This window comes from Alexandromys fortis, unplaced genomic scaffold (assembly GCF_014885135.2).
Source record: "Alexandromys fortis isolate MF-2015 unplaced genomic scaffold, M_Fortis_MF-2015_v1.1 scaffold_44, whole genome shotgun sequence".
NCBI classification, from domain to species: Eukaryota; Metazoa; Chordata; class Mammalia; order Rodentia; family Cricetidae; genus Alexandromys; species Alexandromys fortis.
The window spans coordinates 588,541-610,506 of NW_026067921.1; the positions used below are offsets into that span (position 1 = coordinate 588,541).

Sequence of the window (21,966 nt, forward strand, 5' to 3'; positions counted from 1 at the left end):
AAGACAAGATCTCCTGAGTAAATTGGAAACATGGGGACCTTCGGGGAGAGTTGAAGTGGGGGAGAGGCATGGAGGGGAGCAGAGAAAACTGTAGAGCTCAATGAAAATCAATTTAAAAAAGCAGACTGAGCAAGCTAGTAAGCAGCACCCCTCCATGGCCTCTGCATCTGCTCCTGCCTCCAGGTTCCTGTCCACTTTGGATTCTTGCCTTGGTTTCCCTCAACGTACTATGCAGGATAGGTAAGCCCAATAAATCCTTTCTTTCCTCCTCCCACAACACCCCCAAAAAGAGAGTTAGGAAATAAGAAGTTAGAGCTAATGGGCCAAGCAGTGACTTAATTAATACAGTTTCTGTGTGGTTATTTTGTGTCTGGGTGGCCGGGACGAACAAGGGGCCCCCTGCAACACGCAGAGCAAGATGTTTCTCAATAATTCTCTTGGGCTGGTACTAAGTCATATCTCAGACGAATCTTTTCAGTTTCTAGGCACAACAGTGGTGATTATGGAATCTGTCCTCTTTCTCACCAATTGGCTGCTGGATCTTTGTACACTTGACATTAACCATGACACTTTCTGTTTATTCCAGAAAACTTTGACTCAGATCTGGGACATAAGATGAAGAAACATTGGTTTTTACCAGTTGTCACTGTAGATAAAACTCCAAGCAAGTGTCTATGGTTGGGCTTTTTCTCATTTTCTGACTGCAATTACAGGCTTCTGTCTATACAAGACTCCTTCTTGTTATGTGACCAGACTAATTTAGAAAACAAAAAGATAGTACCAAACAGACTTCACACCAGAAACAGTAAAAATTGTGCCTGAATTCCCACTATTGGGGAGGCTTAGACAAATAGATGATCGATAGCTCTATGAATCCCAGGGCTAGGCTACATAATGGAAATCTGTTTCAAAAAACAAACAACAATATCCTGTAAAACAAAGAGAAAAGAAGATCATTGTATAACGATAAAAGATCAATTATTATTTTTTAAAAGTTATTCATACAACAGCTGTAGAATATATATTCTCATCAGCACATCGAACTTTCCCCCAAATAGACCATATCTTAGGGCACAAAACAAATATCAAATAATATAATAATTGTCATTAGAAGTCAACGTGAGCCAGGTGAGTGAGGTGCACCTTTAACCCACCTATTTGAAAGACTGAAGCAGAAAGACTGAAAACCCAACCTAAACAAGCAACTTAGTTAAACCCCATCTCAAAAGTTGGGGATGGAGCAATGGCTCAGCAGTTAAAAAGCTCTGGCTATTCTTGCAGAGAGCCTGGGTCCAGTTTCCGGCACTCAAATCGTGATTCACAGCCATCAATAAAAGCAAATCTTTTTTTTTTTTTTTTTTTTTTTTTTTTTAAGAACTGCAACACCACCAACAACAAAACCCTCAAGACCTTGTAAACAGAGCTAAGGAGTTTGGACTTTCTCATATGGGAAACTAGAAACTTCAATGATTAATTAAGAGTGGACTCACCCGGATGAGCAAATGATTGAAAATTGTATAACCTTCTTAGTTGGTAGGGAAGACTATAGAACCCCGGCTAAAGCTGTCCTCCCTTTCTCTTTTTCCTCCAGAATTCCGGCGACACGGTTTGATAGTCTTTTGTATCCTCTTTCTGCTAGGCACAGTGAGGTTCCCTTAGCAGTCATCCATTAGTCAAAACGGCTTCCTGGGGACACTCAGGTGGGGTTAAATGGGACTGAGTCACCCGCGCTGGGAATCTGGGCTTCATCCCTTTTGGTGAGGTGATTGCTACATACAGTTATTACTGAGGTCTGAGGGATGCGTGGATTACAAACCAGACATAGTACTCAAAACTCACCGTTTCTGATTACTCGCTTTCCTTTACTGTTGGTCATACTCTTGAGGCTGCCTGTGTCGTTGTATATGAAGGTGGGAACCCAACGTAATGGGGTCCTGTATCACTTAACGAATTGTATTGGATGCTCGGATGCCCCATAGTGGGAGTGCTTATTCTATAGAAATTGACAGACACACAGATCATTGCAGTTTGTAGCTAAACACTCTCCTGTTCACCATCAGCCTCCAGCAGATGCAATCCTATCTTTGTGAAATTCTGTGCAGACGCCCTTAAGAGCAGTCTGAGGAGCCCAGAAATCCTGGAGTTTGAGAGACGTGAAACAGAAAAGAATGTGACCAAAGGTCAGTGGGAGGGTGTGAACTGGCCACCTCTGAGGTTGAGGCAGAGAAGGGGACACCAGCCAAGCAGAGAAGATCCACGCCAGGGCCAAATAGTAAGTGGATTCCAGAGTCCTGGAGACAGAACAGCAGAAAACACAGGAGCCTGGAATCCAGAGAGGAGCCCAGCAGTTGCCCGTTCTACGCTGAGAGTTGCCTCAGAAGATGAAATCACCTTCAGCACATGTGGATGAGGAGCTGCAGCCCTGGGGAGGCCCTGAATGCCCTGGTCAGCTCCCAGGAAAACTGGGGTCATCAGAGTATGCCCAGTCTGGGGTTGTGGAGAAGGGGCGGCCAAAGTGGGGCAACCCCCTGCAGTTCTTACTTGTCTGTGTCTCCTATGCTGTGGGCCTGGGCAATGTATGGCGCTTCCCCTACCTGTGCCAGATGTACGGTGGAGGTAAGTGCCATGTGCAGGGAGGGGCAGCATGTCTGAGTGACAAGGGCTTCACATCTAAAGCTCTTACCTCCCTGGAATCCGGATGAATTATAGGCTTAATGTCAAAGAGCTGGCTCACGATCCAGCAAAGAAGGAAGGTTTGGGCTTCGCTTCCACACACAGGGCGCTTGCTGTGCTATCTAAAACATCTTTGCCTAACCTGAAGTCATAAAGGTTTTCTCTGTTCTTTATCTAAGTTTCTAACCTCTGGATTGTGTATCTGGAGCGATGGTCTACTTCCCTTTCTCCTTTTTTGTGTATAAAATGTGATACCAACTAAGGTTCATTGTATTCGGTTGTGTTATTGTTTTCTTGACAAAAAAAAAAGCTTGCAGAACTCTTTTGCTTAAATTACATTGTGGAGGTTTGAGGAAGCGATGGAAATGATTACTAGGTCCAGCTAAAAGGTGCCCACACTCCCTCCTTGGTTTGAGTTTGTTTCTGGCCCTAGGCAGCAGACAAACAAACAACAGGTTGTCACAGAGACAAATTGATGATGGGCCACACCAGATCTGCTGTAGTTACTGCTTGCTACTTTGGGTTAAAATGAGACTATCCTACGGCCTTTCAGTGTTAGAGCGCAACTCCAAACAGCTGCGGGAATCTGGCTTCCGCTGTCAGGTGCCTCAAAGAATAAACTACACAGGTCTCAGCCTCCTTCAACATCGAGCTGCTAAGGAGTGAAAACCCAGCCTTTACAGAGCAGGGAGGAGACTTAGCCTTGAAAAGCCTCCGGAGCAAGAAGACAGTGTTCAAACCCTACTTGCACACAAGGACAAGCTGAGCTCAGACCATTGTATGAGGTATGTGTTGCCCCCTCCAAGGCCTTCACTGTTTTCACGTGGTCACAAGGTTCTTCATGAGACCTCAGTTCCAGCTGCTCCACTTCTGGGATCTACGAGCCACCTGAATCCCCAGTCTTGGTTTAGGAAAGGACGATGGATACAACCCAAGGGTCCACAATTGAGTAGATTGGGCAATGCATTAAGAGCAGAATGCTTTATGACAGTTTAAGACCGGGCTAGGGTTCCTTTGCAAAGCAGGTTTTGAGCTGGCTGTTTCCTGTTCTTGGAAGACGTTGAGAGGAGAAAGGGCAGGAGGAAAGCACGGTGTGGGGAGGAAACATCTAAACAGTACCAATAGGGGGAAAGGGAGGATCCCAGGTACCCTATCAGATACCAAGTAGGCGACGATTGACAGCCTTGGGACCACGCCCATCCCAAAGGGGTGAAACTGTTGCCGCCCCCCCCCCCCCCCCCCCCCCCCGCACCTGTTTTCTGTCCCTGGGAACTGAGCTTCATGATACCCTAGATGACTACCAGCACCCCTATTACATTTCTTGGCGTCTCTCACCCATGATGTGAGAAGACCCCTCCGTAGGGTCACATAGCTGACTCAAAACTGCGGAGGACTTGAAAGTGTCCATGACTGTTCCGGCACTCAAGGGAAGGAACCTTTCAACCAGGACTAGCACGGTGAGCAAGCCAAACAGCTCAGGAAGGGAGGAAGACAGGGCAAGGCGATGATCTCATTCGGCTCTCGATATGATAATTAGGGTAGAGCCACAACTAAGCCAAGAGACATTGGACTCCGAGGAACCAAAAGTCTTCCAGAGTACGGAGGGTGGGAGGGAGGAGATTTCCCCACGCCTCTTCTTGATGGTTTCCTTAGCCCGTCCAGGGCTCGTGAGCTATGGAATAGCTAAGTGTAGGCACCTGGAAGTAGACTGTCTTGGGTAGGGAAGATTTGCTCAGCTTTTTCTCTTTCTTGAGCAGTTCTAGCACACAGGCAAAACCTGAACTAGACCTGACGTTTTCCAAGCAAGGTGATACCAAGCTTGCTTTTTGAGTTTGAGGTGGGCAGTATCTGAAATTCAAATGGAGCTGGTGAGTGGGCTAGGAGGGCAAGTTCTGTCGCTGTGTAGGAAATCTTTCCCGGGTGCCGGTGCCCCAAGGTGCTTTAGCTGCTTTCCCAGAGCTCACATCGCTACTGCTGGGGTGGTGGAACAAATGGCCCCCTCCACACATGCGCCCCTTCCTTAGCCCAGGCTCCCGCATGTCGCTGGTGTATGAGTACAAAAGACACTGGGCTGTGGACATCGCCAAGCTCTTGGGTGGCGAAGAAAGTGGCAAGAGCACTTAGCTGGGGGCTGTGGGTAGAGCTACTGAAATCTTGCTTAGACGTTCATGGGGTCCAAACTTCTCTTCCCAGGGCAATAATTGTCAATTCTTGGAGCTAAAGGAGAGGTTTTTGTTTTGCTTTGTTTTGTTTTTATCATGAGCCTCTAGCACTAAGATTACCAGACCTGGGAAGTTCATGTGAATTTTCAGCAGCCCCAGGACCAGGTGCTAGCTAAACAAGCTGCTACCATTGACAGTGTGGGCAAAGAAGGATCAGCCTGCTTGGGTTCGGGGGCTGTAGCTGAAGCCTTCACCGGGAATTAATGCTGCTCTTCCTGGCATTTCCAATCCTAGTTCTCCCCAGTTCGATGTAGAATATCTTTTCCCTCCTTGTTGCCTGCTCCACTGTGCTATGGGCACACCCACTTTTTTTTTTTTCACTCTCCAGCTGTGTGACAAATGGGAAAATATCCCATAGTCTCTTATTATGGGTACATATGGAAAATTATTTGTTCTGAGTGCTTAGGAGGTTTGTTTACAGATTATTAATTTCAAGTGGGGAAAATAGGCCCAAGGAAATGTTTACTTTAGGTCGTTTTGAATGTTGGATCTTTTAAGACTGGGAATTCATTAAGGTCCCAAGATATTAAAGAGTTATTTTAAGAACAAATAATATGCCATACCTTTAGTCCTAGCACTTAGGGTGATCCCAGCTTAACTATTTCTCCACCCTGTTCTCAGTCAGGCCTGGTTGCTATGGTCAGGGGATCTTCAGAGGTCAGAAGATATTGTTACCCAGTGTCCAGGAGTACCCTGCAGATGTCCACTTGTTATGCTTGCCAGCCAAGGCTGATAATGGGCTGGAAATTCTAATTTCTGAGATTTATGTAGATGAATGTTAGAGCATTTCTGAATTGGTGGATTGATGTGTCCCCAAAAGGAGATAGATCCTAAGCACTGGGCTTCCTAGAAGCTCTCCATGATGACTCTTGGCTCCCAGGCTCTTCCTAATAGAGTCTTGGCCATTTATACCTGCATAACATGTGTGACAGTTGACTAGTGGGATGGAATCTATCTGTCTCCTTTTGCATCTCTGGCTCTGTGAATTTATGTGAATCACTGATCACAGGCAATAATTGTGGATTTTGTGATGATATAAGGCTGGAGCAGAGAAGCCCCTGTCACACAGCATGTGCTAAATGGACTCAGACAACGTGGCTTCCAGCACCTCTTCCAGAGCTTGTGTGGTTTACAGAGATAGATGGTTTACATGGCAATCAGTAGAGAGGGTTGTTTGTTTTGGTTTGGTTTTGTGTTTTGGGACAGGGTTTCTCTGTATAGCCCTGGCTGTCCTGGAACTTGCTTTGTAGACCAGGCTGGCCTTGAACTCTCAGAGATCCAACTGCCTCTGCCTCCCAAGTGCTGGGATTAAGGTGTACACACCACTGCCTGACCAAATCAAGTGTTTGATGAATGATGGGATTCAATGCCTTGGGTATAAATGGAGCTCTAGGGCACTTGGACCTGACTCCCTGTATCCAGGGACAAGACAGCAATATTGCACTAAGAAAACTAAGGAGGGAAACTGGGAGATGGCAGAGAACTGAACCATGGTTAGGTTATTCAGCCTCTTCCTGGGACTGCACTGGCTGCTGATTGTTGACAAGCTGGAGATGACCACTGCTAGGGAATATTATTTTCAGGTGTGTGACTTTTGTTTACGCTGAATTTGTTTAACTCTGTGAAGCTGTGTCACTGTGCCTGTCTAAAACACCTGATTGTCTTAATAAAGAGATGAACGGCCAATAGCAAGGCAGGAGCAAAGATGGGTGGGGCTAGCAAGCAGAGATTATAAACAGAAGGAGAGCCAAAGAGGAGGAGCAAAAGAAGGAGAGGAGGAAACTAGGGGTCAGCCATTCAGCCAGCCATGGAGTAAGAAGGACATTAAGACATACAGAAGTAAGAAAGATAAAATCGCGGAAGTAAGAAGGAAGTGGGGATAATTTAAGACAAGAAAAGCTCGCTAGAAACTATCCAACCTATGGCAAGGCATTCATAACTAATAATAAGCCTCCGTGTGTGATTTATTTGGAAGCTGGGTGGTAGACCCCTCAAAAAGCAAAAAGAGAAAAATATCTCACAACAGTCCATCAAGATGGGCTAGGGAATGTGGGTAGAAAAGGGGCAATACTGACCCAAGACATCTTTTTTTCTTTCATCTCACTGTAAATGAGACAAGCTATTTCCAAAATTCTTCCAAAGTCACTACTCAGCTGCCTTCTCAGTGAGCTGAATTAGACATTAAAACAAACATTGCTTTTGTTGGTTTTGGTCAGGAGCTGTGTCCCAAGTATTAACTAAGACAGGGTGTTTCCCTTGCAGGAGGCTGTGGGAGAACTCTGCCGACCACCTACGTTTGCAGAACCTTCTCTTCGGCAGAAGCTATTTGTTGAGTTTTCAGGTTGTCTGCCTCCATTTTCAGGCTCATGCAAACTGATTGTGGATAGAGTCTTCCAAGCTGTTGGTCACCCCAAGTCTAGACAGGGAAGGCCTTCAGTTATTAGAGAGGCAGATAACTTCCTGTTTTATGGGGGCTCACTGCCACTCACCCATGGCTTTACAAAATTTATTAACTCTAAAAGGATAACTTTTTTCAATCTCTTGTCCCCAGTGCGTGACCCAGTGAGTGAGACTCACCTGGGTAATTCTCTGCTGGTTATAAGAAAAACAGGTGCTTTGGTCACCGAATTCAACAGCTACTCTCCTGTCCTGTGTAAGCCACTGGGTCCAGTTTTGCAGAGGAGCAAATGCCTTTTGTATAAACTGTCATGTGCTGTTTTGAGCACCCTGAGAAACTGGCTCTAGAGGTGGAATTTGGCCCTTCTACTTCAGACCCAACCATGTTTGCCTTAAAATATCCTCCAAAGCTCCTTTTCCTTGTTAGGATAGCAATCTCACACTGTGACACGGGGAAAGAACAAGAGATTAAAGGCATTATTTCATGGTATATGAGCTGCCTATGCTCATTCAAAATCAAAAGTGTTGTAAAGGCAGATCACCATGTACTGTATGAAGACTGTCTTGTGGGGTTTTGGGGGGGGTTTGAATGTTTTTGTAAGCTTTGCTTGGGAATTTACCAACCCCCATTATTTAAAAGTATATATACAAGTTATATATGTAGTTTGGGTTCAACTTTCTTTTTTAAGGTGATGTTTATAGCACTGTCTTCCGAGCCAAAACCCTGCTACCTTCATGACATCAGCTGTGTCTACTTGCAAAAGATTGTCACACCTAGATTTGGTGGCTATTGACCTGTTGGTATCTCTGTCTCATAAGATGGCTGGATATTTTTCTAGAATGGAAAAGAAAGCAAGAAGGCTTAATCATGTTACAAGTGTCTGACAAATTATGTAAGGTATATAAGAGGCCACAGTTCAATACACCAATGTTGAACCGAGGCTTAAAGAAATAGTTATACTGGTCTACGCTCCATGGCAATTACAAGGCCTGGCTTAAGAAAAAGGTATGTCTAGTCAGAACTTTTGTTCTTTGTCTGTTATTCTGTGGTGCATTTGAAGAGATACTCAGGGACCTGAGTCCCAACTCAGCCTCTTTTCTATAAGGGTCTATTAGAGTTCTCTAAAAAGACATGAATAATAGTGTGAATTATTATACTAGTTTATGGGCTGTCATCAGATAGTCCAGCAATAGCTATCCGGGAAAAATAAAAGCCAAAAATTCTGTAGTTGTTCATCCACAAGTCTGGATGTTTTGGTCTGTTAGAACCTGAAGAAGTAGGTTCTAACGCCATCAGAAGAAAGCCTCCTCATCAGAACATGGCATCAAGCTTCCTCCTTCCATATCCTTTTAGGTAAACTTCCAAAACCAGGAGGTATGACCTTGACTTAGGGTGAATTTTCCCACCTCAAATGATCCAACCAAGAGAATTCCCCACAGCTGTGCCCAGTTCTTTGTGCTTTAGTTGATCTCACGTGTAATCAATGTCAGCAATCAAGTTTAGCCATCACAAAGGGAATATAAAGTCCCGTGAAAGATGGAACTGGAGCTCTGAATGGACCCAGTGGATGACCGCAGGCTATTTTTGAAGGTGTGGGGCTGTAACCCACAGGGCAGGCCCCAAGAGAGTCCACCTTGTAAGAGTCCACCTCTCTCAGACTAGCCCAGCCCAGACCCTGCCCCTCTCAACAAGAAGCAGTTAGAGTTGTCGTAGCCCCTTGCCCTGACAGCTGTTGGTGTGGACCTCTGAGTGGGACTGGGGGAGCACTGAAGAAGAGTTAGAGCAGCATAGGTACACAAATGATTTCCTAAGATGGCAGCTTCTTGTTCCCAGAACACATTGTAGGAAGGAATGGCAGGAAGGTATGAGGGCGGGTATCAAAACAGGACCAGGGGAGAAAGCAGAAGGACCCAGGAACCCTGTAAACCACACAAGTCAAGAGGACCGCTGGTCTTAGGGCCCCACCCAACCTAAAGTATTAAAACTATCCTCTTTCTTTGCAGTTGGGTCTTCTTCGTGGAAGTTCAGTTCTTGGTTGGTAGTCCCATAGATGACCACAACACCCCTGTTACACAGGCAACCCCTATGTGCCAGGGGGCTTTTTATGACTATTAGGGTTTGTGTGTGCCTGTGCTTCTGCTTTTCCCTCTAGAAACCACCCTCAATCCCTGCTACTGGTGTGCCAGGCTTTTGCTTTTGCATTTCTCCCATTGGAGTTTCTCAGGTCCCAGCCAAGGAACCATGAGCTGGGATGGATGAGAGAAGATGCCAAAGCGGTCTTGGGTCATGCCTCCATGCCCCAGACTTGGGCAATCTTGTGTCCCTGCCTGCCTCTATGTTTATCTGGCAGTGAAAGGCTGTTTAAAGCTCCATTCACAGACCACTCATTAAAAATTTGTGGATTTGAAAGTTTTTTCTTAAGTCACCATTAGCAAAATGAAATTTTAGACTAAAGGTACATGCTTAAAATAGATGTACAGATATCTCTTTAAAAGGTGGATGTGGTATGAAGTTCTGTGTACTGGGTCATCCAACTAACTTACCTGCCCCTGTGTTTTTTAGGCCACTAAGCCCTCTGAAAATATCAAGTCTGAAGGAACATTCTATAGCCCAGGCAACTCTAAAGCATCCAAAATCCTCTACCTAGGTGAACCCTTCAGGGAAGGAAGCAGGTTTGCTGCATCTTCCACCCCACCCAGACCCTGTATAACTAGACCTTAGAAAAGGTATGGTCACATAGACTCAATCAGATCTGTAGGAAGACAAGCACCCAGGAGCAAAGTTATAAGTATTTGGCAACTTAGTGGTCTAGCCTTTCAATGGCCCTTAAATGCTGAAAGAGAAGATGGGAGTTAGTGAGATGACCCAGTGCATAAAGGTACTTACGTACCACACAAGCCTGGTGACCTATGTTCAATCCCCAGAAGCCACATAAAGGGGGAAGGAGAAAACCAACTTCTAAAGTTGTCCTCTGACTTCCTAATCTCCCCCAGCACACTTTTCAGAAAGGAGGGTAAAAGCTTTGCTGGCAGAAGCTGGTCCAGCAGAGCCATGGAGAATGACACTCACGGAGCTGGGGCCAGTGGCGGTTTGCCTCCCAGGATGGAAGTATTCGAAGATTTAAATAACTAACATGGCTACCTGTCGTCCATGGATAGGCAAACAGAAAAATGCATGATAAGGGAACAGGAAAATGGGGAGACATGATGGGTGGATTAGAAGATAGATCAGAGGGGTGGCAAGGATGGACATGGAGGTACAAGATGCAAATGAAGAAGAACTAGATTTGGGGGGAAATGTCTGAGGGCGATGGATGGGGTGGAAAGAGGACTGGATGGGGAAAGGCTGGGTGATAGGAACACAGTTGCACAGAGGGACGACAGGGTAAATTCCATCTCTCACCTGACCTGATGCTCAGCTCTGGCCTCTCACAGGGAGTTTCCTGGTCCCCTACATCATCATGCTCATCGTAGAGGGGATGCCGCTCTTGTACCTGGAGCTGGCTGTGGGGCAGCGCATGCGGCAGGGCAGCATCGGTGCCTGGAGGACCATCAGCCCCTACCTCAGTGGTGTCGGTATGTGGGATCCTTTTCAGTTCCTCTGACAGAGACTGGTATGTTCCTGGGTATGACAGGCGTGCAGGTTGCAGTTCACCTGTGGTTGGATGAACTGACAGCCCAGGGAGGGCTACCATTGAACTTGGGTAGAGCGGGCCCTGGATTCTGATCCTCATGTGGAACCCAACCCCCGAGGGAAACTCCCACCTTAAGGCATCTCTACTCAGGACCTTGGTGCCCGGCACAGAAGCATTCATTCAGTCCCAGCCCCTACCACCTGGGAATGTACACAACTGTCCCCTGCTTACTGAAAATGGCATGGCTGCATGAGCTTGTTCATCTTTACCACACCACTTAGGAAAACCATAAATTTTGCCGAAGTTTGGAAGTCAAGGAACCTGTGGATACTGGGTGGCTTCACATCCCACCATAGCTTTTCAAAGTGACCTCCACTTGCTATCCTCTGGTATCTTCAAGACATTGTTCACCTCTTCTGTAAAAGCCCAGGCTCCAGGGCCATCAATGGCCAGTTATTCCGGGTACCTTCCCAATCTAGAAAGGGGAGCAATTTTTCAGGAGAGAGGAGGGGTCAGCTCTGTATAATAGGAAGGCAGGCAACTGAGTCCCCAGGGAGCACTGACACCACTTACTGGCCAGATTTCCCTGTAGTGGTAGTGGTACCCACATACTCCCACCAGGACCAAGGTCAGCCACATTCCTGAGTGCTGCTGTGGGAACTAGCCTTCAGCAGCTCAGGAACTGGACGGGAGCTGTGGAGTCAGCAGACTAATCACTCAGCTTGACTTTTCTATCTGTGGGAGTAAAACTTAATTCTCTGGGGCTGGGAGAAAAAGGGAAATGCATGTGCGCGTGCTTGTATACACACACACACACACACACACATCCCTACCTACACACCTTTAGGGTCTCTATCATCTGTTTTCCTTATTTTCTTTACCTCGATCTAGATGTATCCCTTCTGTGTCTTTATTTTCCCTATTAGCTTATATAACCTAGTAGTATCTTTCAAGCAATATAAAAATTACAGTGTGGTTACATTCTATTTTAAAGTGAATGATCACAATGAATACAAGTAAAAAATAACATCTTTTTAATATATTTTACATAATTAAACATTTTATGTATTATAGGTGAAAAGTTATCTCCAAGAACCCATATACATTCATGTCCAAGCAACTTGTTATAAATTAACAGTGTATAAGCAATTTTCTCAGCCAGTTCTTTTACTGGCAGGTTGCATTTTGCAGTTACCAAAAAAAAAAAATCAATCACTTTATTTATCTTAAAAAGTAATCATATAAAATGTCTTAAAGAATCACAAATCTAAAACTTTTATATATAAAAAATAATCAGTCAGCTCTACTTTAAATCCTCAGGGTGCATACCCATTCAACAGTTTTTTATATCTGGAAACCGAGGGCAGAAAAGGGTACAAGGAATGATCACCTTTGATCACTAACCCATCCTAGCAAGAAAGGTACATCAGCTCGCAATAGCCAGGCTGCCATGGCTTTTGTTCCCAGGCCTCAATGAATCTGTCAACTATCAAAAGTGTGCCTTTCTAAACTTTATATTGTTCCCCAAGCCATTAACAAATACACATTAACCTAACCTTAAGTCATTATTTAAAGCTTTGTTTTAGCTATGATGCCCACCAAAAGCCATGAACACATCTCCCAACATCAACATTAAAAGAACTTGAGCTAGCCTAGCTTCTAGGACTCAATTGTTTTCCTTAATCATTTACCTAAGCCACAGTCTATATGACTCAAGAGAAATCATAAGTCCTCGCTGTATGACACTTCCTTGTTCTTATTTTTCTATCATCTGCCGTCCTGCTTTATCAAGGGTGGGGGCAACACTATATTATCCTGCCTTTACCTATATATATTAATTTTCCTAATAAACTAACCTCTATCATAATCCCTTATTATATTTAAAAACCCTTAATCATCAAAAATCTATTTAAACTAACTCTATTGTTGAATAAAATCATTGCTTCAGCTAAATAGTACAGCCTAAGAAGAAATCATCTTCATAATAATCCACAGGTAAAAATGCCTAATAGCATGGGATATTTCCACGAGACAATCACACTACATTAAAAGCAGTGGGGGTCCCCACATACCCATTCACACCATGTCAGATACCATAGAAAAATGGCAGCAGCAAACATGTAAAGGCACAGCACAGTAGCAAGAGACATTCTAAAGCTAAAGTCCTCAGGGCCTTGCCTGTCTGAGATTCACCTATCAGTGTCTTGCGATCTGGTGCTGAACTCCTGAATTCAAGTGTTGCTCCTCTGACATGACCACCAGCACCTGGGAGAGAAACTACTCTAAAAGCAAAGGGGATGGGGGCAGGGTTTTTTTTTCCTGCCCTGGGTGGTCCCATCATGTCTCTCCTAGGGATGCTTATAGGTCAGGCTAACATATCTGCTTCTCAGCACAGCCTTCTTATTCCTTTCAGGCATTGCTAGCTTGGTGGTCTCCTTCTTGGTCTCTGTGTATTACAATGTCATCAACACCTGGACTGTCTGGTACCTCTTCCACTCCTTCCAGGTGAGCAGAGGCCTGGTCACACCAGGAACAATAAGGGGAGAGGATTCCTCTGGGAAGAATGGAGAAGTCTGTAGGTTATAACATGAAGGGAGCCTGAGGGGAAGGCATACTTCCAATCATTCATAGAACTTCTGATTCTGATGTACCACACTAAAGGGAGAGAAACCACTCTAAAAGCAAAGGGGATGGGGGCAGTTGGTAGCTGTCTGTGGGAACATCCAGATCAGACCTGCAAAACGGCTCTCACATCCACTAGCAAGACCTGCTTGGAGCTAGGATCTCAGGGGATGAATACCCTAGAGTACAGACCTGGCTTCTGATGTTTCATACAGTAGCCTTGCTCCCATCTATCACTAGATAATGCCACTGGGCCCTGAGCTATGTCCTGTGAAATGTGGCCTTGAAACCAAGAGTTTGTCCTGTTTGTTTCTGTTAGTGGAACACTTTTGTCCTATAAATCTGACCTGGGCAACAGGGCACTTACCTTAGAGCAGGGTTACTCCCACACCACCCACAACTCTGGTCAGATTTATTCTTTCCCTCAGTTCCCTTTTTTACCTCTTTGAGCAGTTGGCCTTAGGTTATAATCATTGACAACATTTAAGTTCATTTGTTTTTAAGTTCCAAAGAAACCAGTTAAAACCATCAAAAGCAGAAGAGGGTTTCATTGTTCCCACTCTACAGGGTCAAGGAGCCTTAAATGCCAAGCTCAGGTACTGCTTAATGACTGCACAGAAGTCACTGGTGCCAGGGTCTCTCACTTGAGAGACTCAGTAGCTTCAAGGCACTGGACTTAACCTCCTTCTTGTTCCACATCCATGGGATGAAGCATCCGTCTGTACTCTTAAGGGTGTCCTAATTGTGAGTTGGCTTGGGGAAGTTGGAACTGAGCTGTTTAACTGTTGCTTTCTCTGGTTTGCTCCAAGTTGACAGAAAGGAAAGAAGCCATAAGTCATTGACAAGTATTTTTCAGTTAAAAATTTTTGTCTATGGGTGTTTATCTGCATCTATATCTGTGTACTACATTAGTATAGTACCTGTGGAGGTCAGAAAATGGCATCAGATCTCCTAGAACTGGAGTTATAAATAATTGTTAGTATTGTGTGGGTGCTATGTGGGTTCTAAGAATTGAACCTAAGTCATCTAGTGTTCCTGACTGCTGAGCCTTCTCTCCAGCCCCATCATTAACAAGTTCTGACCATCCTAGCAGTGGTACAAAAGCTTGGCATTTAAGCACCTGGTTTGGCTGCTGTAATGATGTTGCGTCAGTGTCCTTTTATTGTAGCTGTTCTGGTCACAATCCAGATGCTAGTAACAGTCTTCTAGGCCCACTAGAGAGTGCAGTAGTCCTCAAAAACCACATGTAAAATTTCAGGAAGAAGCAACTCTTGTCAGCTTTACTAGATCAAGATATCGTAGGCACCAACTTATAAAGAGGAAAGATTTATTAATTCATAACTTGGCCTCTAGTAAAAAATGAAATTTAGCAGAACATCATGTCCTAAATACATATAGGAGGAAACAGCAATAATGAAACCAGAATAGAAAGTAAGAGACAGGATTCCCCTTGGCTTCTTGGAAAGTACACCCCAATGACTTCTTACTTGGCCCCATCTCCTTAATATCCACAGCACCTCCTCATCCAAGGGAACACAGCTTCTGGGTATGGATCTTTGGGAATGTTTAACATCCAAACCAAACTAGTCATCCTCCATGCCATCCAATCCCCCTGAAGACTCAAGTCCTTGTCAGTCTCAAAGGCTGCAGCCATTTGCCCTTGAGGGACCAGCTTCCTTCTTTCCCAAGATCACTCCCAAGGCTGTATCCCATCATCCCACCAAACCCTCGACCTTCCCCTTACCTCTCCATCGATCCTCACTTCATTCCAAAGGATCCCCTGCCGTGGTCTGTCTGCCCACTGAATGGTAACCGCACGGGCTATGATGAGGAGTGTGAAAAGGCCACGTCAACTCAGTACTTCTGGTACAGGAAAACACTCAACATTTCGCCGTCCATCCAGGAGAATGGAGGAGTGCAGTGGGAGCCAGCACTGTGCCTCACCCTGGCCTGGCTGATGGTGTATCTGTGCATCCTGAGAGGCACCGAGTCAACTGGCAAGGTAGGCTGGGGAGCCTCATTGGGCTGTGCCTGGATGGATTTGGCTGTGGACAGGTGGGTGCCTTAGTGAGTTCTGCAAGTATTCACAGAGGGCCTAGAGAGAAAAGTGCTTCTCCTAGTTAGCGTGAACGGTCAGCTTGGCACAGCCCAGAGTCACCTAAAAAGAGAGTCACAGTTGAGGGGTTTCCCAGATCAGACTGGCCTTTGGGCATCTCTGTAGGGGATTTCCTTGATTCAAATAATTTTGAATCAAGTTTATTCACTTGATTATTTTATCATCAATTTATAAACATGTTAGTGTCCAAAATCTCTAATTTATATAACATTATGTCAAGCTGATGATGGCCTTATTACTTGATGTTAAGGGTCCCAATCCACTGTGAATGGCACCATTCCCTGGGTAGGTGGTCCCATATTACAAAGAAAATGTACATTTACACAAAGGAGTACTACACAGCAGTAAAAAATAATGACATCTTAAAATTTGCAGGTAAATGGACGGATCTAGAAAAAACTATATTGAGTGAGGTAACCTAGACCCAGAAAGACAAATATTTACTCATTCATAAGTAGATTTTAGACATAAAGCAAAGAAAAACCAGCCTACAGTCCACAACCCCAGAGAACCTAGACAACAAAGAGGGCCCTAAAAGAGACATACATGAATGTACATAGGATGAAGAAAAAGACAAGATCTCCTGAGTAAATTGGAGCTTGGGGTCACAAAAGAGGGTAGAAGGGCCAGGGGAGGGAAAGAGGGGAATGCAGAAAAATGTATAGCTCAATAAAAACAATAAAAAATAGGTATAATAACAAAGAAAACTAGCTAATCGTGATCCTGTGAACAAACCATCCAACAATATTTCTTATTTAATTCTGCTTCAAATTCCTTCCTGTGTGCCTGCCCTAACTTTCTTCAGTGTTGCACCGTGACCTAGAAGCATCAGCTGAATAAACCCTTTCCTCCCCTGAGTTGCTTTTGTTTAAAATGCTTTATTATAGCACAGAGGAAACAATCATGGTGCCACAATAAACTATAGTATTCGCAGAGAGCCTTGGAGAAATGGACGCCATAGTAGACTAAGGATTATTCACACAGAGGCTGAGGGGAAATTTTTAAAGGCAAATATGGGGAGGGTTATCCAAGATGTTTTGAGACGAGCCCCTGAGCACAAGGAGCACAAGGGCTAACAACGAGGGACACCTTAATCCCAGACTGAACATAGCTACTAGGCAGACCTATGTGACGACTTTCCGGGTCCTTTTTGTTTCTGGTATCATTTCTGACAGTGACAATCAAGCAGTCATACCTAAGAACCCTTTTTCACAGCCTCCTGGCTTTATTTACTTTCACATTAGAGTTGATAAACCTGTCCTGAAAACTTTCAGGCCCTGTAAAAGAATTTTAGTGCTTTTTCCAGATGTTACCAGCGGTGGGCAAACTCCTAAAACCTTTGACCCAAAGACTATGCTATGATCCATCTTCCTGGTGATGTAAGCAGGTGCTGTGCTCCATTTCCAAGTTAGTGTGCTATGATATGTGCCTCTCTATATGCTGTGGATATGTTTTATTACCGTTGATTAATAAAGAAGCTGATTTGACCAATAGCCAGGCAGAATAGAGCCAGGCAAGAAATCCAAGCAAAGGTACAAGGAGAAAGAAGAAGGCAGAGTCTGAGAGATGCCAACAGCTGCCAGAGAAGCAAGATGTGAGCTCATGCCACATCCATGTGACAATAGGTAGATTAATAGAAATGGGTTAATTTAAAGATGTAAGAGATCATAATAGTAAGTCTGAGCTAATAGACCAAACAGTTTGTAATTAATATTAAGCCTCTGAGTGTTTATTCAGGAACTGGTGGGCGAGAGAGAAACCTCCACTTACAGTACTGTTCTCTGGTAGGGCAGCACTAAGCTTCATAAAAAAAAAAAAAAAACCTTGAATGAGGTTTTCTTTTACCGATAATCCTTAAGAGCTCACAGCATTTATATTGATTTAACTTCATATGTTTTAAATTAAGCATTCTGTAAAAATAGTATCTTCATTTAAATGATATATATATTGAGAATTTTGAGAATTTTTTGCATACTGGTGCATAGCTACTTCCTACAAATTGAGGTTGACTCCGTTCCTGGGTTCCCGCAGGTGGTCTATTTCACTTCATCAATGCCCTACTTTGTGCTCATCATATACCTGATTCAGGGCCTCACACTCCATGGAGCCACCAATGGCCTGATATACATGTTCATGCCCAAGGTATGGGGAGAAGTTCTGAGGGTGTCGCTACCTGATGCGAGATGTCCTTCTGTATATGTGTTGCTTTGATTGGTTGATGAATAAAGCTGTTTTGAGCAATGGCTTAGCAGAGTAAAGCCAGGCTGGAAACACCTATGATAAGAGTTTCTCACTAACATTAACAGTGATTTAAACATACATTCATAGTTCTTTGACTATAATTAACAGTGCTTTCTTTACTCTTAAATTCCCTTGGGATGCTTGGATAATCTTACCTAAGGTTCAGTCATGTTCACCTGCCAAGAAATATACTGCACGTAGACCAGGTCTAGAGAGCTGGGGAGGTTGGGAGGTAATCCCCCCCCCACCTCTGGGCCTACTTCTCCTGGGAGGGGCAATCTTGGATTGGGACCTGGGATTCCTCAGCCTTATACTTATTGACCTTCTAGATGGAACAGCTAATCAACCCCAAGACCTGGATCAATGCAGCCACACAGATCTTCTTCTCACTGGGCTTAGGGAGTGGTGGCCTGATTGCCTTTGCCAGCTACAGTGACCCCTCCACCAACTGCCAGAAGCATGCCGTCATTGTGTCCATCGTCACTAGTACCACCGCCATATTCGCCAGCATTGTCACCTTCTCCATCTATGGCTTCAAGGCCACCTTCAACTATGAAAACTGCTTAAACAAGTGAGTCTAAGTTGTCCCTCATTACCTTGGGATGCAAGAGGGAAGGCAAGGCTCTAAAGCTCTGAGCTGGAAGGGTGACTGGGAAAGACTGGGTTCCCAGAAGTCAAGGGGTAGACTAAAGACACCAGTGTTGAGGTCTACAGTATGAGGGTCAGTCATTTCCTCAACTACATAATTACTGCCTTCTACCAGCACTAGTAACTGGAGGTTCAAAAGTTAAGGCCTGCCTTGCAGGGAATAGGCAGTTTAAAGTGGTCATTGTACTTAGCAGAAATGGGCATTCAGAAAAAAATAGTTTTTTGGCCCCATTCCCCATCTCAAGTGTAACCAAGATCTCTCTAGTCAAGTCCCAGAGACTACAGATTACTGTCTTTGACATCTCTCAAACCAGAGGACCGCGCAGACGGTGGTGGCGCACACCTTTAATTCCAGCACTCGGGAGGCAGAGGCAGGTGGGTCTCTGTGAGTTTGAGGCCAGCCTGGTCTTCAAGAGCTAGTTCCAGGACAGGAACCAAAGCCACAGAGAAACCCTGTCTCGAAAAAAATAAATCAGAAGGCCATCTTTCAGATGCTAAGATTCCAGTAGGGGGGCCAGTTACACAAGTGGCCATCTCTAAAGTAGTACTGAAATTAACGGAAGTCGATGTATATTCAAATAATTTGCAAATTGATATGAGTTTAAGTGATTCTAAGGTTAATTACTCAGTGGCACAAGCCATATTAAAGTACAATGTTCTACCACCACATCCAATTTCATCATACATTACTAGCCCAGATATTAAACAACGTCACTATAGGGTCACGGTTCTTATCCTCATCTCTGATCAGATGTGAAGCTTCTGCACAGACATTCATAGCTGCCCTTCCCTACAAAGAGTTATTAATCCACTCCCTCCCCTCACTGAGATTCTCAGAGCTATTAGGACCAGTAGCTCCTTAGTCATGAAGGTCAAGATGACGGTCTGCTCTGCAGGGTGATTCTGCTGCTGACCAATTCTTTTGACCTTGAAGATGGCTTTCTGACAGCCAGCAACCTGGAGGAGGTAAAGGACTACCTGGCATCTACCTACCCAAGCAAGTACAGCAGCGTGTTCCTGCACATTAGGAACTGCAGCTTGGAATCAGAGCTGAACACGGTAAGAGGCCTGGGAAGTGTGGGGACTGCCTCTCTCTCCACACAGTCGGTTTCTATTCTGACTAGTTAGTGCTAGCTCAAAGTCTATTTTGTCAGCTATTGGGATATCAACACCTGTTTGTTTCCTCGCTCCCATTTAATTGGAGTTTCCTCTTTCTCCCTACATTCTCTCTTCCTGCCTCTTTTATTTTCATTTTGAGAAGGATCTCATAGTCCAGGCCGGTCTTGATCCCATGATATTCCTGCCTCCATCTTCCAGGTGGTGGGAATACAAACATTCAGTCCCCTAGCCAACTCTATTTTTCTTTTAAATGTCTATACCTCATATCTTTTTCTTCATCGCACTAAAACTCCAACAACAATGTAAGTGAAATATAGAGTGGGCCTATTTGTATCATTTTTAATATTTAAATACATTCTTAAAGATTAATTTCAGAGACTACTCTTCAAGAATAGGGACAACAAAAGGCCTGTGGCTCTGGTTGCCAAAAAAAATTGAAACTGGTTAATTTTTGTGTTTGATTAGACAGGATTTTGTTTAGTCTGGAGAAATTCCAGGTTATTTCACAGGGAAGGCAACACTTTCTTGTGGTGATTCAGACTCAGGTCCTGTTGCATCAGTTCAAGGCATGGCACACATACACCACAGGCTGTAAGTCTAACCTTTAAGGCCTCGGTCTTTTATTCTTGCTCACTGTTCTCTCCTAGACTGTTTTTGTTATTGAAACCCGAGAGTCTTTGACACTTCCCTCCTTCATTGTTTCTCATTTTGAATTTGGATTTGATTTATTACACTTATTGGGGTGTGTGCACATGTTCTACAAAGAAGGAGTAGAAGTCAAAGGACAAGTTGAAGATTTCAGCCTCTCCCTCTCAGGACCCCAAGAATCGAACTCAGGTTGTAGCAGAAACCTTTACCTGCTTAGCATCACCCCGATTTCTCTTCTTGAGACATTTCCATGCAAACTTAAAATCAAAAGTTGGACAGTATTTGACTCACAAAAGAGGACAAGGATCATCCATACCCGATTTATAGGCCACAGGTTGGACCTCTTGGTTATTTTATGCAATTTATATTCACCTAAATGTTTACCATTTTATTTACCATTCCTTTTTGCATTACAGACTTTAGGGTTTGGAGATCCTCCCTTAAAATATCTTCCTTTAGAGATGCTTTCTCAACAGCAAACATGTTTATGTTTAGTTTTTATGTAAATATCTGTTTGGCTCCCAAGTAAAAAATTCAGGTTAACAATTTTCTTTCAACATTGTATTCAACAATATCTGTCTTCCATTGTTGTTAATTCTTTCATCTTTTGTTAGCAAGCAGTTTTGTCTGAACCCTGCCATGATCTTCCCTTTGTCTTTGGCCCTCTCAGCGGTATGGATGTAGCCTTATTTGTCCATTCTAAACCTAAGTGATGTCAGGTTTTCTGATCTATGGACCATGTTTCTTAAAAACGTGAAAAACTCAAAAATTTGTTATCTCTTAACCACTGCTTCCCTGCCTCCCGTCCTTTGGAACTTCATATCTTAAAATTTGTAAATTATTATATAAGCCTCTTTATTATTTTGATCTACTTTTTCAGGTCAGTTGTATTGATTTTTGTTATAGATTTATTGTTCTGTATCTTAGATACAACTGAATATGTATCTCCCAGTTCACTACTTTTCTCTTCAGTAGCATCAAATCTAGTGTTTAACTTGGATATTTCATCAATTTCACATTGTCATTTACAACACTACTTTCCTTTCAATAATATGCATTTCTAGATACCAGTTTGGTTTTTTATGACTTTTTCTTTAACACTTTATACATAGCTATTATAATAGTGACCTTACGCAGGAAAATAAGAGATTATTCTAGAGGACTCATTCTGACCCTGATAGAAAGACTGGCTCACAGGACACAGGAGTTAGCTCTCTAAAGGCAGCAAGTTTGCTGCACGTGTTGTAGTGAGAACGGAGGCTAGTGTTAAAATGAAGATTAGGATCAAGACAGCAAAGCCTGGAACACTAAGATGAATAGGAGAGCTTATGGGAGGGTATGAGATAACCAAGGTAGACAGATTAGGGGGAAAGGCTCCGAGTCAGTGACAGCAGATAGGCTGCCCCCTCCAAAGTCCTTGAGGAATGTAGGTAACACTGTTGTTCTTTCATAAATTCTTGCTTCATTAAAGAATTAAATTACATTTAACTAATTAAAACTAAGTTACAAGTGTAGATAGAAGGTTTCTCCTAACAGGATTCCACCTAGGTGAAACTGTGGTAGTTAATTCTCTGCCATGGTAAAGATACAAGTTGGTCATGTAAATATGAGAATACTTGGTCTAATTAACAGCACTTGAGACACC

The 21,966-nt window shown here is 43.9% G+C and overlaps 1 protein-coding gene across 6 annotated transcripts in view; it reads left to right on the forward strand.

Moving 5' to 3' along the window:
- Window positions 1-21,966, forward strand: part of Slc6a20 (solute carrier family 6 member 20) — an 82,493-nt gene that overhangs the window by 37,395 nt on the left and 23,132 nt on the right. For 2 of the 6 annotated variants that reach the window (XR_007591507.1, XM_050141429.1), the window contains exons 1-7: window positions 2,350-2,616; window positions 10,728-10,868; window positions 13,341-13,432; window positions 15,324-15,551; window positions 17,697-17,807; window positions 18,236-18,477; window positions 19,451-19,613. Coding sequence is in view for 1 of the 6 variants with exons in the window: in XM_050141429.1 (XP_049997386.1) it covers window positions 2,382-2,616; window positions 10,728-10,868; window positions 13,341-13,432; window positions 15,324-15,551; window positions 17,697-17,807; window positions 18,236-18,477; window positions 19,451-19,613 (1,212 nt within the window). In the remaining 5 variants the exon portion in view is untranslated. Of the gene's footprint in view, window positions 1-2,349; window positions 2,617-3,185; window positions 3,459-3,951; window positions 4,131-10,727; window positions 10,869-13,340; window positions 13,433-15,323; window positions 15,552-17,696; window positions 17,808-18,235; window positions 18,478-19,450; window positions 19,614-21,966 lie in introns of those variants that run through there. The other 4 variants (XR_007591508.1, XR_007591510.1, XR_007591511.1 and 1 more) reach the window with 4 other exon arrangements.